Raw genomic sequence first — 16,759 nt, forward strand, 5'->3', positions numbered from 1 at the left:
GAATTAATATTTTAAAATGCCCATACTACCAAAAGTGTTACACAGATCTGATGCAACCCCCATCAATATACAAATGACATTCTTCACAGAACTAGAAAAAACAATCCAAAAATTCATTTGGAAGAATAAAAGACCTAGAATAGTCAAACCAATCGTAAGCATGCACAGTGATGTTAGAGTCATCACAACACCCACACTCAAATTACACTACAGAGTTATAGTAATAAAAACAGCATGGTATTGGCATCAAAACAGACAAAAGCTGGGTGCAGTGGCTCACACCTGTAATCCCAGCAGCTTGGGAGGCTAAAGCAGGCAGATCCCAAGTTCAAAGCCAGCCTCAGCAAGGCCCTAAGCAACTCAGTGAGACCCTGTCTCTAAATAAAATATAAAAAGAGGTGGGGATGTGGCTCAGTGGTTAAGCACCCCTGGGTTCAATCCCTGATCAAAAACAAAAAACAAACAAACAAACAGAAAACAACCCAGACATGAAGACTATTGAAGTAGAAGACACGAGACAAACGCACATAATTAGAGAATATGATATTTGACAAAGGTGACCAAAATATATGTTGGAGAAAAGATAGCCTTTTTAACAAATGTTGCAGAGAAAACTGAGTATCTTTATGTAGAAGAATGAAACTAGATCTCTACATCTCACCCTGAACAAAAATCAAATTAAAGTGGATCAAACACTTAGGAATTGGACCAGAAATCTTGCAACTTCTAGAAGAAAATATAGGGCCAACACTCCATCACTTTAGTACAGACACTGACTTCCTTAATAAAACTCCTAAAACTCAAGAAATAAAACCAAGAATCAATAGTGGGATAGCACCACATTTAAAAGCTTCTGCACAGCAAAGGAAATTACTAAAGACATGAAGAAACAGCCTATAGAATGGGAGAAAATCTTTCCCAGCTACTCATTTGACAGGGAATTAATACCCGGAATACACAGAGAACCAAGCTTGACAGAAAAAAACCCCAAATAATCCCATCAATAAATGGGCAAAAGAACTAAACAGATACTTCTCAAAAGAAATAAAAATGGCCATCAAATATATAAAAAAAAATGTTCGACTTCCCTAGCAATCAGGGAAATACAAATCAAAACTACATCAAGGGCTGGGGAGATAGCTCAGTTGGTAGAGTGTTTGTCTCGCAAGCACAGGGCCCTGGGTTCAATCCCCAGCACTGAAGAAAAAAAAAAAAAAAAACAAAAAACAAAAAACAAAAAAAAAAAAAAACTACATCAAGATTTCATTTCACTCCAGTCAGAATGGCAATTATCAAGATACAAATGATAATAAATGCTGACAAGGATGTGGGGGGGAAAGGTATACTCATACACTTGGTGGGACTGCAAATTATTACAACCACTCTGGAAAGCAGTATGGAGATTCCTCAAAAAACTAGGAAAACAACCACCATATGACCCAGCTATCCCACTCCTCAGCATTTATCTGAAAGAACTAAAATCAGCATACTATACTATAATGATACTGTCAAAACAATGTTTATAGTAGTACGAATCACAATAGTCAGCTCAGGTACCCATCAACAGATGAATGGATTAACATGTGGTATATATATATACACAACAGAGTTTTACTCAGTCATAAAGAAAATGAAATCATGGCATCTGCTGGTAAATGGGTGGGGAACATCATGGGAAGTAAAATAAGGCAGACTCAGAAAGTCAAGGGTTGAATGTTTTCTCATATACAGAAGCTAGAACAAAGTATGGGGTGGGAAGAAGAGGTGGGAGTCAGCTATCATAAAGACAGGGAAAATCAGTGGAGTAGGAGATTGAGAAGGAGGGAGAACGGATGGGAAAGGGGAAGAAATGCAGAATGAATTTGACAAAAGAAAGTTATGTGTAAACATACCACAGTGAATTCCACCTTCATGTATATCTATAAAGCACCAATAAAAAATAAATAAATAAATAGAAGGAAGTTCAGCAGAGTAAAGGGAAGGGGAGAAGAGGAGGGACAGAAAAGAGGAGGAACTTGTGACTCAAATGAAGCAAATTAAATTCCATGCATGCATAATTACGAACCCAACTATTATGTATAACTATAATGCACTAAGAGTATTTTAAAAAAATTATACTTAAGTATGCTTAAGTATAAAAACCAAATTATGAACACTGCATACCAAAAATAAAAAGAATGTAATTTTTTTTTAGAAATCATGAGACTTGCTAGGATTTATACCATTGTACTATCAAAAGAGTAAACATGGGCTGGAGATGTAGCTTAGTGGTAGAGCACTTGCCTAGCATGTGTAAGGCCTTTGGTTCAATCCCCAGCAACACACACACACACACACACACACTAAACTTCTAACATAAAGTTCAGGGGAGATATTTTAACCAATTACAAGGATAAATGGACATGAAGCTTATCATATATTTTTCAACTATAAACTCTACTTACTAATTTAAACAAACTAGTAGCAACCATGCAAACCCTCCAAAGCCTTGGGTTAGAAACTGTTGTCTTTACTGAACCTAACACAATACTGATGTATAGATGTGGCTTGTATTACAGGGAAAGAAAAGATGTTGCTAACAAAACTATAAACCAAAGTTTTCTCCTGTCATTGATTTTAAGACTCATTTCTGTTTCAGGATTGTTAAACCAAGGGAATTATTTGGAAATATGGAAAGGTATATTTTACAATCAATGAAGTATAGCATTCTTTTTTATTCATTAAACATAGTGGCCCAAACCTTCATCTAGATACCTGTGTTTTCAAAAATCACTTTTGATTTTCTTGAATTCATACTGGCTTTCTTACAGGGACCTCAAACCAGGAAAAGGTATGCCATTCTTAAGCAACAAAGGAAGTCTTCTATTGTAGAAAACTGACTACTATAATACTTTCTCCCCTCACTGAACAGTCTCCATGAAAGCTGAAGCCTACTTGGGGCCAGCACACACCCAGGATACAGTGCTAAGCCTGTTTTCTACACTTATAACCCTAGGAATGAGAGTCCACTAGTCATGTGCAAATGTGGGAGGTTAAGAGGTACTCACACTAACTGTAATCATATATCACTTTAGCATTAACTGAATTTCCTAGGAAATTCAGTTCATTATGAGTAGACAAAATCTGTACCCCCTTAAAGACGATTTAATACAGTATTTTTAGATGTGCTCCTAATAGGAAAAAAATTCATGTATATACATAAAACAGTCAATATAAATATGCATGGCTATATGTAAATGAACACCAAGGGAATCCCATTGCAGATACTAATATATCTTTATCACTTGAAAACTTTTCTAAGTATGTCCCTACAGATCTACCTGGTCCATTCTAATGGTTATATAAGAACCCACGGAATAAATGGAGGGGTCATAATTTACTTATCCAGTTTTGCCGACACATTGTAGTGGGGGAAAAAATCTTATACAGGTATTTTGGCTAACAGGTATTTGTGGCGTTTCCCTAGGGAAAATTTCAAGTCAATGAAATTACTGAGTTAAAAGGAGTATATATTTAAAGTAGCTAAACAGTGCCTAACTGCCCAACTGAACTATGCCAAATGGCATTCTCCAGAAAGGCTGTAAGAACTCTAATATAAAAACAACAGGGCTTGTCTTCATGTTCTTTGGTCTGGATAACCTTATCAGTGCAGACAATGCACCTATAAGAAATGATAATCTTGTTTCATGTTTTATGTAGAGGACTTACTTTAATTGAAGCACTACTTTGAGTGCTTGACATTTAACTCTCTATACCGTAGGCATTTTTTTTTTTTCAATCACCATTAGTCAATGAGGAAACTGGTGCACAGAAGTTCTGAGTGACTTGCCTTTCCAAGGTCACATATTTCATGGGAGTCAGAAATCAAACCCTCTAAGTTTACTAAAGACTGCATCACTTTCTCCAAAGAGAAACTCTCATCTACAATTTTTGCTTTTTTACTATTAAACACAAAATCAAAAATTAAATTCTTTTTTACCCAATCACACCAAATTATTTGGACACAATGACACTTAAAGAAGAAAAGTACAAATTACTACTGTTATGTGTCGCCCTGAAGTAGTTAACATATTATTTGTTTTTAAAAGCATTTGGTAAAAAAATACCATAAACCCAACTAGAACCACTCTAAGAAACCACTTCAATCTTTTAAAAACAGGAGCCAAAACTTCAACACATAAGGAGAGTAAATGAATGAGAAAGTAAATTGCATTTCTATGGATAATGTTTATCAAATATAATTCAAATTAAATTAAAATAGTCTTTATCACTTTGATAAATTTCAAATCACTCTCCTTCAGGAATCTGTCAATTTAAGTATATTCTTGGTTTGCTGAAAGCTTTCTAGCCTCTGAAACCACCTCCAATATTTACAAGGCAGGACTCTGAACATAGGAAGGGAAGAGGAGATCCCTCTTCCTCTTCCCTGAAGGCAGCATGTATATACCTCTCTTTAGTCTTGTCTTTAAAGTACCACTGTCTCATCATGTTAGATATGCAGGGACCCACCTCTACTCCCCCACCCTGAAGCCTCATATAAAATGCCAGTATTAGGCTAGGGATGTAGCTCAGTGGTAGAGCACTTGCCTAGCACATATAAGGCTCTGGGTTTCATCCAGAAAAATACAAATAAATGATAGATACCTACCTACATACATACATACATAAATGCTCGTACTAGGAGCTAGGGGTTTGGCTTTGTGATAGATCACTTGCCTAGCATGGACAAGGGCCCAGGTTCAATCCCTAGCAACACACACACACACACACACACACCCCCCAAAAAAAAAAAAAAATTAGTTTTGGGGTTTTGGTGGTTTCATTAGATCATATACAAGATAGCATATGTTTTTAATTCCAGCAGGAGGATCACAAGGTTGAGACATGCTTGGGTAACTTAGTGAGATCCTGACTCAAAGGAAAATAAAAAAGGGATAGAATTGCAGCTCAGTGGTAGAATGCCTGCCTAGGATGAGCAAGACCCTGGGGATTTGATCCCCCTCAATCACTGCCCTCCAAAATCCAAATCGCTATTACTTTTTGAGCTACAAATCAGGATATTACCTATGATAAATATGAGGGAACTTCTGGAGTCATGGAGTGGCGGGGTAGAGAGCCAGAAATAGAGGGTGCTCAGTCTACTCTACAAATAACTTCCTCTTAGGTGGGTTTTTATACAGTGGGAGGACTACAGCAAATATTCAGGCCTCTGGGATTCTAAGAGGGAATTTGAAGATAGAAAATCATTAATGGAGCTATTCCACAAAACCTCTCTCATACTATCAGATGTCTTCAAGGCTCCAAAACAGGAGAAAGTAACCACTCCAAGAAATCAAGCAGCATCCTTACTTTTAGCAGAACTGTATGAAGTTCACCTACCTTAAGTCAGACTCCAATGGGCAGCCCCCCTCTCAAATCAAGCACATCTCATTATGGGACCACTATGGCACCAGTGTGCTTTAGGACAAAAAGGGAAATTGGCACATGGTGCACATCTGAGTGAAGACAAGAAACCGTTTCTTGTCTACTGCCCTATAACCACTGTAAATGGCACCTACCCAGACTGTCTCTATCAAATGAGCAGAGGAGACACCTCCAGTCACCTCACATAAAAAGTTCTAGAGATGCCACGAGTGAGGTAGTAAGGTTGAGGGTATAAAGGGTTCTGAGTGCTGGAAATTAACTGCTAAGTCTACTAGAACTCTTCATGGGCTTCTGCTTGTCTCCTCCCTTCCTCCCATGCCCCTAAAAAGCACAAGAATTGTGAATAAAAGCTTTGCCCTACTAATTATTGTTTGACATTCCTCAACAAGCCTGTGACAACATTAGAAAAACATACCAGGTACACCTCTGAAATTCAGATGTGCTAAAAACACAGTTCCATGTTTTCATTTGCTAAAGAGAATCTGTCTGAACTCCTTTCCTTTAAAATAACCCTCTCTCAAATTCTCATATATTTGCATAAATATTGATCACACTCACCAGACAAAAGTATATCTGCTAAAGAATTTGAATTTTTTTCTTTTAAACTAGTCTTCTGTTTTGTCATATACCCTGAAGATACTGCCTGGATTCCACTAAATGCTACTACAGAATCCCCCATTTTCCTCTGATTTGAAGAATGTTGCATGAGGGACATTTGATTCTATTACATTTTATTTTGCTGTAAGAAGACCGAAAATCCCTTGAGACCAAGCCTAAGCTATACCCAACCTAATCTCAAAAAAGCAACTGTAGGAATGTAGTATTTATCCAGAGGGGGGCTTTGCACTTAGATTTCGGAATTTATTGTTTGCTTAAAAGTGTGCAGTGAAGGTGGAATGTTTTTCTCTAAACCTATGAAAAAGAATAACTTGGTACTTCAATGGGAAAAACACAGAAGGCCAAGATTTCCCAAAAAAGCCATTGCTGCATTTTTGGCACCTGCAAAGTTGTGCTTGCAAATGAGTTTTTTGATTTAAAGTACCAGTACCTGAAATTTGGCGGTCCTTCAGTAACATGTTTGCCCTATTGTTTTGCAGTTTATAGAATGTCTGTTTTTCACCTTTTCAAGCCAAAGCTAAAAAAGCCCAAGGAAAGCATGTAAAAACAGGGAACCATTGGTATTCAGAACACATGGTCATCCTTATATAGGTCATTGCTGGAGGATTGTGCTATGCATATACTTAAGTCCTGCTTCTCTTTCAAGCCCCATTGCCACTCAAATCTCCCACATTCTGGCCCATAGTCCACTATGGTGACAGATAGTTTCAAGTCATTCAAGAATCCAGCCACTGGCCTCAGGAAGCCAGGCACTTCCAGAGAAAAGTCATGCAGTCAGCCAAGGACAACAGAAGCCCAAACAAATGAAGAATGCATTTAATGTTGTTGCTCAACTCTAAGGAGACAGGATTGAAATTTATCTGTGTGTGATAAACACTAAATTGCATTTGACAGACATTTTCTATATGAATGCAATTTACTATGTCATTACCAGTTTATGTTTATATAATGAAATCAACTGTTTTTGTGAGGTGAATTACACAGATTTATTTTTTCTAAGTTCATAATTAAACGGCACTTAAATATTTCCTCTCTCTGTTTTCTATCTATGCATCACACAGACAAAGAGTCTTTGGAAAAGTAGGCAGTTAAACTGTGATCATTTCTGAGACAGGACAGGTTTTCCAAGAAGAGGGAGGGGAAGGGGAAAAAACCCTTATTTTTAAAAAGAAACTAAAGGTGATAGTACTGAGAAACTTGTTTCATAGCCTTATAACATAACCAGTGTCTACTGGGATCAACACAGGTCAACAATTTTTCTAAACATGGTAGCAGCAAGAAGGGTGGTTACTATGCTTGCCAGTTCACAGTTAAAGAAGGATTTATTCTATGCAAGCAGAGAAAGTCTGTCAGTTAGCTTTCTAACTCATGCTTCCAGGATTAAGATCAGCCTCACTATGAGGGAAACAGCTCCAGTTCCATCTTCTATTACTTAAGAGGCAGTGGTATTTTATTTGTTTTCAATTAAAATGAAATCTAGCACAATACTATTACTAACAATTTATTTTACCTGCCCAGACATGGGGAAGTTTGTCTATTACTGTAGCTTAGATGCCAGTGATTATGCATATCCTCACACACTATGCTAGGAAACCAGTTCATTACCTGAGACAGCCAAGAAGTCATCGATGGAAGTAATGTCATCAACAGCATCTGTGAGAACACGGACTTGTTTTTCCCACTGCTCTTTAAAAAAGATCCATGTTCTCTTGGGCCAGTTTGCTTTGTGGTTTTGCTGCTAAAGCCAATGCAGCATTGATTACCTACAAAAGATATTAAAGGTACTCTTTTTCAGAATGATGCAAATGAAACAGAAGGGACAGTTTGGTCAGTATAGTAGCAATGGCCTTGTCTTACATGCATTTCACTAGGACACCTTTTATCATATGTTCCACCATAACTATTACAGAGGTGAAGTGGTGAAGTATTAAATAATAGGCTTTATATGTTAAAGTCAAAGTAATACATACTTTATTTGGAAACTATGGACAATTATAAAATAAAAATACTTCTAATCTTTCCACTGTGATAGCAGTTCTATAATTTTTGACATAAAATTCAGCTTTTTTTTTCCTCATACTTCAGTGTAGACACATCAAGAACTACATAATAAAAATTGTTACATAAAATTGTTTTCTTTTAAATATTCCTTTATATCACTAAATATATATAAAAAATTAACTTTATTATTCCATATTGTAGGTATACTATGTTATTCTCCTACTGCAGGATAGCTTGTCCTAGGTTACCCTTCCCCTCCCCCCACCTCTGTTAATAATCTTGTTATGATATTCAGACATTTAGATTGTGGATGCATTATTAAAGTATAATTCATGAAAAATATATTCAATTCCCAATCATTCTTTTCTGTTTATTTTAAACAAAGGCATTTAAAAAATTTTTTTGTAGTTGGACATGTACAGAATGCCTTTATTTTGTTTATTTATTTTTATACAGTGCTAAGGATCGAACCCAGTGCTTCACACATGCCAGGCCAAGCACTCTGCCACTGAGCTGCAGCCCCAGCGCAACAAAGGCATATCTGACACACAAAAAAACTACATAGGAACTGGGCATGATGATACAGTCTTATAATCCCACCAGCTGGGAACCTGATGCAGGAGAACTGTAAGACCCAGGCCAGACTCAGCAACTTAGCAAGGGCCTGCCTCAAATTAAAAAGTAAAAAGAACTGGAGATGTAGCTCAGTGGTAAAGTACCCCCTGGGTTCAAACCCCAGTGGCCAAAAAAAGGCAAACAACAACAAAAATTACATAGGAAAGTATATCATCTATTAAGTTTAAAAAAAAAAAAAAATTCTTTAGGACTGAGTATATAGCTCAACAGAGCACGTGCCTAGCACATGCAAAGTGCTGGGTTCAACCCCAGCACTGCACAGAGCACATGCATTACATACACACACACAAAAATTAAGTGTTTTATTGAGATATAATTCATAAATCATGGATAACCCACTTAAGAGTATAAAATTCAATGATTTTTAGTATAGTAACAGTTATGCAACATTCGCCACATTCAATTTTAGAGCATTTTTATTGCTCCAAAAAGAACCCTGAAATGTATTAGCAGTAATTCCCTATTTCTCTTCATACTACTTCCTGTCATCGTCTGGCAATCACTAACCTCCTGTCTCGATGGATTTGCCTATTCTGGATAATTCATATAAACAGGACTGCATAATATGTGAACTTCTATAATTAGTTTCTTTAATACAATGTTTTAAAAGCTCATTTTATGTTTTAGTATGTTGTCAGTACTTCATTTCTTTTCTGACAATATTCTATGGTACAGATATGTCACATTTACTTATCCATTCATCAGTTAATATTTGAATTGTCTTCATTCTTTGACTATCATGAATAATGCTTCCTAAACATTCGTATATGTGTATCTGTGTTCTCATTTCTCCAGGAATGGAACAGAATTGCTAGGTCATATGGTTAAGTTTACCTTTAACCTTCTGAGGAACTGCCTTACTTTAATTCCAAAATGGCTGCACCACTTTATATTCCTACCAGGTTGATGGTCCTGAGGACCCACATCTTTACCAACACTTGTTATTTTCTTTTAAAGTTAATTCTGGCCTTCTTAGTGAATATAAAATGATCTCATTTGCATTTTCTTGGTGAGTAATGGTGTAAGGATTTTTTTTTTTCATGTGCTTATTAACCACATGAAACATGGAGGTATGTCTATTCAGATTCTTTCATATATTGAATAAGTAAACAAAGAGAGCAGCATCGAAATGAACTGAGAATAATTATTAGGACTTCTAGATAAAAGGACATTTATGGGTTAATGAAAACAAATGTGTTTAAAATAATGCAACTTGGAAAGAAAGCACAGACAAGCAGAAACTGGTAGAAAAGGAACTGAAGTATGAATTTGAATGAGGCAGAAAGCTACAGGCAATGGGTATACAAACCTGAGAATCAGAGTTTGGGATGGCTTTTTAAGGTGCTACAGGAAGCATAATCCTTCAGAGGTCATATATAGAAGTTTCAATTTATTGCAGGGGCATTTAAGAATCATGTTATTATCTTGTTCTGTAAAAGCTGTAGATGATAACGGACTAAAGAATCAAATCTTTAGACTGGTGCGCTACTCCTCTTCCCTCAAAAAACTTGGAACTGAACCATCTTGGCTTATTACTTATTAATGACCCACCATTTTTAAAAGTGTCTGGGTTTGGACAATAATCCGGAGGAAGAGAAATCCTGTCTTTTTCCCATGTTATGCTGTGGTCTCCCACATTTTCATCATTTGCGTCTTTTCCTTCTTACCCTTCTTTTTTCACTGCAGACTACTGTTTTCATTAATTAACTCATTAATTCACTAATATGTCAGTGCATTAGAGTTGAGCTATACCTCACAATTTAGCTGAAGACAATGTTTCCTAAGAGATCCAAGTAAACATGGGCAGAGAATTATGTTTTAAATACAAAGAATTTCATCTTATATACTGTACATTGGGGATCTACCTTGTCTGACAATAATATTCTCCTTTTGATTATAAAACTATTTACAAAAAATGTTTGGTAAAAATTACTCCTTTCTATTAGGAATAGAAGGATACTTCAACAACACACTATTTAAAATAATAATTCAATATGATACTGGTAATAAAACTCAAGCATCAATGACCTTAAAAATCAAAATGATATTAATCAGAATACCTATTGTCACCATTAGTTAAATAATAAGACAATGAACTTTATAGTCGATGAAATAAGATGAGAAATGGAAATGCCAGAAAAAGCTGCTAGAAATAGGTAAGAAAAATTACTTTTCAACGAAGATTATCTTTATGTACCAAACAGAAGGACATCAATTGAAAAAACTTAGAATTGCTAGAGACAGTATAAATATATTAAAAATCAATAGCCTTCCCAATAAATAACAAAATATAAAATGAGAAGGGGTGTCAGATCTTCACAAAAGCAATTAACAATGAAATACATGGAATTGAATTTATCAAGAAACCAACATGACAAAGTAAAAACCAAGTCGCTCAACGTTTCTAAGGTACATTAAACAAACTAAAATAAAAGGAGACTCATTCAGGGACAGGAAGACTGACGTATTTATCCACAAATTAATACAAAAATAAATGGCTGACAATAGCCAAGAAAATCTTGAGGACAGAAAGCAGTAGTGATAAAGAGAGAGAGTTCAAAAGCATTATAAAGTTAAAGTGATCAGAATAGTCTCAAAAACAGGCTTTACCATATTGGCAGAGTTTAGTGTATGATAAAAGTGATATCACAAATCAGCAGAGAATAGGCACATTATTTTTACATATGATACTCTTTTTTTAAGAGAAAAATAATGTCTTTGCTTGATACTTTATTACCTACTTCATTAATGTACTGAATCATATTTGCATACACTTATATAACATGCACTAAGTTCATCAGTACTTATTTCTTTTATATCAAGACCATTTCCAGATAATAAATTAAATCTAAAAATAACAAAACTAGAAGAATGTTTTCTAGGAAATGTCTTAGGAAATTCTCTATTTCCAAATTACAATGGGATCAATTTGATAGAATTATGTATTTAAATATATATATATATATATATATATATATATATATATATATATATCGGATTAAATACACAGATAAATCAGTACAGAGAATATTAAAATACCAGTAGAAAAAACAAGGAAAGACACAGACTGCATATCTAAAGTGAAGCAGAAATAACTAGGAAACACCTGGGGGTAAGAGGGAGCAAAGAAATATAAATTAAGGTTGAGGTATTAATTCTATTTACCAAATTTGCAAAGAGTACAAAACTAGGCACAATGTCTATACTGGTGACAATTATCAAAATATATCTATTAACTAGAACTTTCAGTACAATGTTGCTTACAATTGACAAGGGTGGATATTCTTGTCTTCTTTCTGATCATAAGATTAAGCACCTGTCTTTCACTATTAAATTTGATGTTATATCAAAAATCTATCAATTTTTCATAAATATCCTTTACCAGGCTGAGGAATTTCTCTTCCATTCCTTGTGTGCCTTCAGAGTGGAGAGATTAGAGGGTTTTTTTTTATGTTGATAGACCTTTATTTTATTCAGTTATTTATATGTGGTGCTGAGAATCAAACTCAGTGCCTCACACATGCTAGACAAGTGCCCTACCACTGAGCCACAACCCCACCCCTAGAGGTATTTTTTATTTTATAACTGTTGATGTATTACTTCTATTTTTTTCTATCTCCTTTGCTATCTTGTCTTCTTTGACTACGTAGTGTTGGAGTTCCTAGGTTAGTTTCTCTCTTTTTTCTACACTCCTCCCACCCTAAACAATTTCATCTAGTGTCATGATTTTAAATACCACCCATTTGCCAAGTATTCCTATATCTCCCACTTAGTCTGGTCATTGCAACCCCCAATTCACATCCCAACTGTGCCCCAATACCTCCACCTATATAGCATAGATATTTCAAATTGAACAAGTACAAAATAAAACTCATGATCTCCTGCATCTAATCATGTTGAGTGGGTTTCACTTTAAAATTCTTCATCATTCAACTTCAAGTGGACTCAAACATGGAGACAGCACGAGAACTATATTTACCTCGCCTAGTCATTCTCCCCATCTCCTCAAGCCTGGACTCTAAATGAGTAATTGTTTATACCTTCCTCTCAATCCTACAAACACCTCCTTGGAGCATGAATCACATGGGTAAAGGTAGGCCAGGTATAGCTCACAGAAGATTATGACTTATTACCCTCAAAGATTTTCAGAGCTTTCTGCTATCAATTGTTTAATACTGAAACTAATGGTTTGAATTGCTGAGCTTTCAGAATAATCAAAGAATCTGGCAATAATGGGCTAGAGTCATAGCTTCCTCACTGAAGAACAAATGACCCTTACTGCTCAGTTTGCCATTAACAAACCTGTAACACCCACTGTATTTGTCATTACTGAACCTGCCCAGCCTCAAGTGCCTGGCAGTTTGTAAGCAAGGGCAAGAGTGAGAATCTGGAAAACAATCACGCATGGAGAACACCTTTTTATTCAGAACATATACCCAACACCAAGTTTGTCTGGACACTGTTTGAAGTCCATTCTTCTGGATGCTTGGTTTAGTAGGAGACATTAAACTGCAAGAAGAGGGAGAAATGAGGCTTTCTGATGGCATACTAAAAACCATACATGGGCTGGTGGTTTATGGACACCAGCATTTTCATTAGGATATACTAGACTCTTCATATGATTTTTATTCCTAAGCTTTAAGATCATTTATATAAATACTCTTGGTAGGTGTGATCAGCATTATGTTACCATCTGTTTCCACAGATATGTGGAAGCATTGTCGCTTTTCAAGGATTTCAAAACCAAATGGAGAACCCAAAGATATTAAAAACAAAATGTTGATAGGATTAAATGGCAAACTTGAGGAAAGAATGCCCAATCTTTAGAAATCCACTCTAAATTTATTTTATACAACTTGGTCAGCCATGAACTTTCTGGAGGTGGTGATTAAGACCGCTGCACTTATTATCTGCATAGTTCAATCACTGGCATATTTCATTATTGGAGTAAAGCTGTGGAAAATCAGACATCACACTAATATTAAGACAAAAAAACTAACCCATGGGACAACTAACCCATCTTAAGTACTGGGGAATATTTATTTATAGGAAAGAGTCAAAGTAATAGTGTCATTTTTATGATCACTATTCTATTACTCCAGTTCCTCTGCTTATTCCCATTTGTTTGTGGTCACTGACAGCTGGCAGGACATGCACTGAGAGGTTAATTTAAGTCCTCAGAGTGTGTCATGAACATTCTCTATGAGATACAGGAAAGGTAACCACTTCCACTGAAACACACACTGCTGAGAAATCTGAGTGGCAGGGAGTACACAGACAAGGTGAGTTCTACCACAGGAGACAGGCAACACACTGAGCACTTGAAAAAGCATTTGGGCCAGGTGTGGTGGAACACACCTAAAATCTAAACAATTCAGGAGGATGAGGCAGAAGGTCAAAGGTCAAAGCTAGTCTTGGCAACCTATCAAGATTCTCAAAATGAAAAATAGGGAAGGGGTATTCAGTGTTGTATGTATTTCAGTCTTTCTAAAGTACCATATGTTTAACCCAGCCTAATTACTTGTCTTCCGATATGCCCTTATGAATGTAGAAAAGTTCTTGCTCTTTTATTTTAGAAGTTAGCTGAATTAAATCATAGGCTGTTTTAAGATATTTACTGCAAGATTAGCTCTCCAAAGTGGTTAACTCCAACAGAGATGCAATGCAGGTGAACAACTGTTATCACTTCAGGATAAGAAGGAGCTATTAGGATTCCAAACAGTTTGATGTTGCAGGTGCCTCCTCCCTCCCCCTGCCAAAAAGGGTGTCAACTGAGCAGCATAATCACTTTCCAGAAAATGAGGACACTAAGCATATGTGTACTCATGTATATGTGTGTATTTCCTCCTATTCAATGCTGGGGCCTTTCCTGAACATGCCAGATAAGCACACTATCATAAGCTACACCCCGAGTCCAAGACTATACATTTTTAATGTAGGGCAAGGAAGTAGTAATGCCAAGAAGAAACATTTAAACTTCTCCAATCTATGTAGCATTTATGTTAGTGATTTAGCCCCAAGATTTCTATTTAAAATCCTTTGGGGTGGGTACAGAGAGAAAAGAAAGATCTTAAAACTTCATTTCTACTCTAATAAAATCCAATTTGGTGATACCATAAACATTGACAGCTGTACTTTACCTGAGGACAGAGGGCTTCTAACTGGCTTGCAGACATTCGAACAAGCTTTACTCCTTCTTCATTGTTTGAGATGGAACAGGCCAAGTTGGCAACCTATAAGAGGGAAAAACATAAAAAGATCTCTAAGGATTTTTCTCTTTTGACTTCTAAAGAAAATAACCACATACTTACCCCTACGCTCAAACTTCCCAGAAGAGATGACAAAAGCCATCAATGAGGCTTCACTTCTCACAGACTATGTGCTTATGAGGACATATTTTAAGATTTTGTACTAAGCAAACTATTTACACTCATTACAGATTATCACATCGTGGGTTGGTGGCAGAGCAAATAATTGGGGTGCTCATTTAACCTGTCTGAATAGTAACTTCAGAAAGTGGCTCTCTACTATAGTCAATAATATGGGAAAAACTGAGGAATCAAGGGCATTAGGAAAGAAATGCTGATATCCACAAATAAAAATGAATTTTGCAACTGTTTTTGAAGGAAGGAAATAAAAATTCTAAGTTGCTATTCTCATTTGACAGGTGTATAAGTGCTGAGTTTAAGCCAAGATGGTTTTTATTTGAACAAAAATCTTTTAATTCAAACTTTAAAATGTCATGAAGACATCAAGATAGACCCAAGGGAACATACAATATTCCACAGACAAGCACAAACCTGTCCTTCAATTGGATTCTCAAAAACATTGACAGCCGGATTCTTTCCTGAATTTTAAGTATTTAACTAAAATCTTTACCTTTCTACCAAATTATCTCAATGATCTAGCTTATGTAGCCAGAAATTATCTTTCCAGGTTGTGTCATATTTGCTTTGCTAAAGCTCTGGCTGTGCTGAGAATGTTGCTCTATAGTGACTGCTAAGGCAGTGATAAGTTATCCACATTTCTAAATGAATAGGCTTGCCAATTCCATTAGCAATGCCAGGGCCCAACTGAATATACAGTGCTGAGACACATCTTTACCCCAGGTGCAAAGTGAGTTATGAACGATAAAGACGTAGGCAGTGGAGTATCAGAAGCACTTTGCAGAATCTAAATGCCAAAGTAAACAAGGGCAATGGCAATAACCTTTGATTTTCACTCCTCCACCCAACTTAAGCACATAAATGCACAAGAAAAATTATATACTATTATGGTTGTTTGCAGTGTTGCAGTAAAGGATTACCAGCTTTCTATGAGACTGTTAACTATCACAATCCTGAAATGCCTAATAACAAGGAGAAACAAAAGAAGTAACATGCAATTTAAGCATAAAAATGTGAAGAAATTGGAAAAGTCAGATTTCTAACATTTATCTGGCCTTCAAAATTCACATAAAGAAGTAACACTTATACTCCCTGAAGCTTACAATTCCACCTTCTGCTGTCAACTGGACCTGAGCAAACAGGCATTTCTCTTTAGGATAATAATCTAGAGATGATTGTAGGTTTCTCTTTGCTTAAAAATCACTGCCAAAATATGATCTAAGCTAAATTTTGTAAAACTTAGGACTTAAAAAAATAATCCTCAAAATGCATATTTTATGATGCTACGTGAAAGGAAAAATCTTAAATTAGATATATGTAAGAAGAATAATCCACAACTTCCATTGCTTTAGAAGGCATTCCGAAAAAGAAAAGAACAGAAAAGGAAAGAAAGGTAGGGAGGTTGGTTGATGCCAATCACAGAAGTTTTAGATTAACAAAGCTCCCTGGTAAGGGCCCAGCAACCCTGCCTATTCCCATCTATCAGGGGGCCAGCAGGACAGCAGACTTTAGGACCATCCTTCATTATGATTCTACCCTCCACTTTCTAGTCATTAATACAATTTATATTCTCTCAATCTTGTGAACCCTTAAAACTCAGGAAAAAAACATTTAAGATAATAAGCAAAAGACTGTATATGTATTCACCACCACAAATCAGAAATGACAGTGGTGTATGGCTAAGGATGAAATAG

At 36.0% G+C, this 16,759-nt stretch overlaps 2 protein-coding genes across 3 annotated transcripts in view; both read right to left on the reverse strand.

Moving 5' to 3' along the window:
- LOC306663434 (catenin alpha-1-like) overlaps nt 1–9,605 on the reverse strand; it is a gene marked incomplete at its 5' end in the record, with an annotated part of 33,621 nt that extends 24,016 nt beyond the window's left edge. The window contains 2 exon segments of the mRNA XM_079143786.1: nt 7,648–7,780; nt 9,579–9,605. Of these exon segments, the coding sequence (XP_078999912.1) occupies nt 7,648–7,780; nt 9,579–9,605 (160 nt within the window).
- The window catches only part of CTNNA1 (catenin alpha 1), a 218,666-nt gene that overhangs the window by 60,079 nt on the left and 141,828 nt on the right, over nt 1–16,759 (reverse strand). For both annotated transcript variants that reach the window (XM_079143939.1, XM_079143940.1), the window contains exon 10: nt 14,820–14,912. In XM_079143939.1, coding sequence (XP_079000065.1) covers nt 14,820–14,912 — 93 coding nt within the window. The remainder of the gene's footprint in view (nt 1–14,819; nt 14,913–16,759) is intronic.

Source organism: Sciurus vulgaris (assembly GCF_902686455.1).
Source record: "Sciurus vulgaris genome assembly, chromosome: 6".
In the NCBI taxonomy this organism is placed as follows: Eukaryota; Metazoa; Chordata; class Mammalia; order Rodentia; family Sciuridae; genus Sciurus; species Sciurus vulgaris.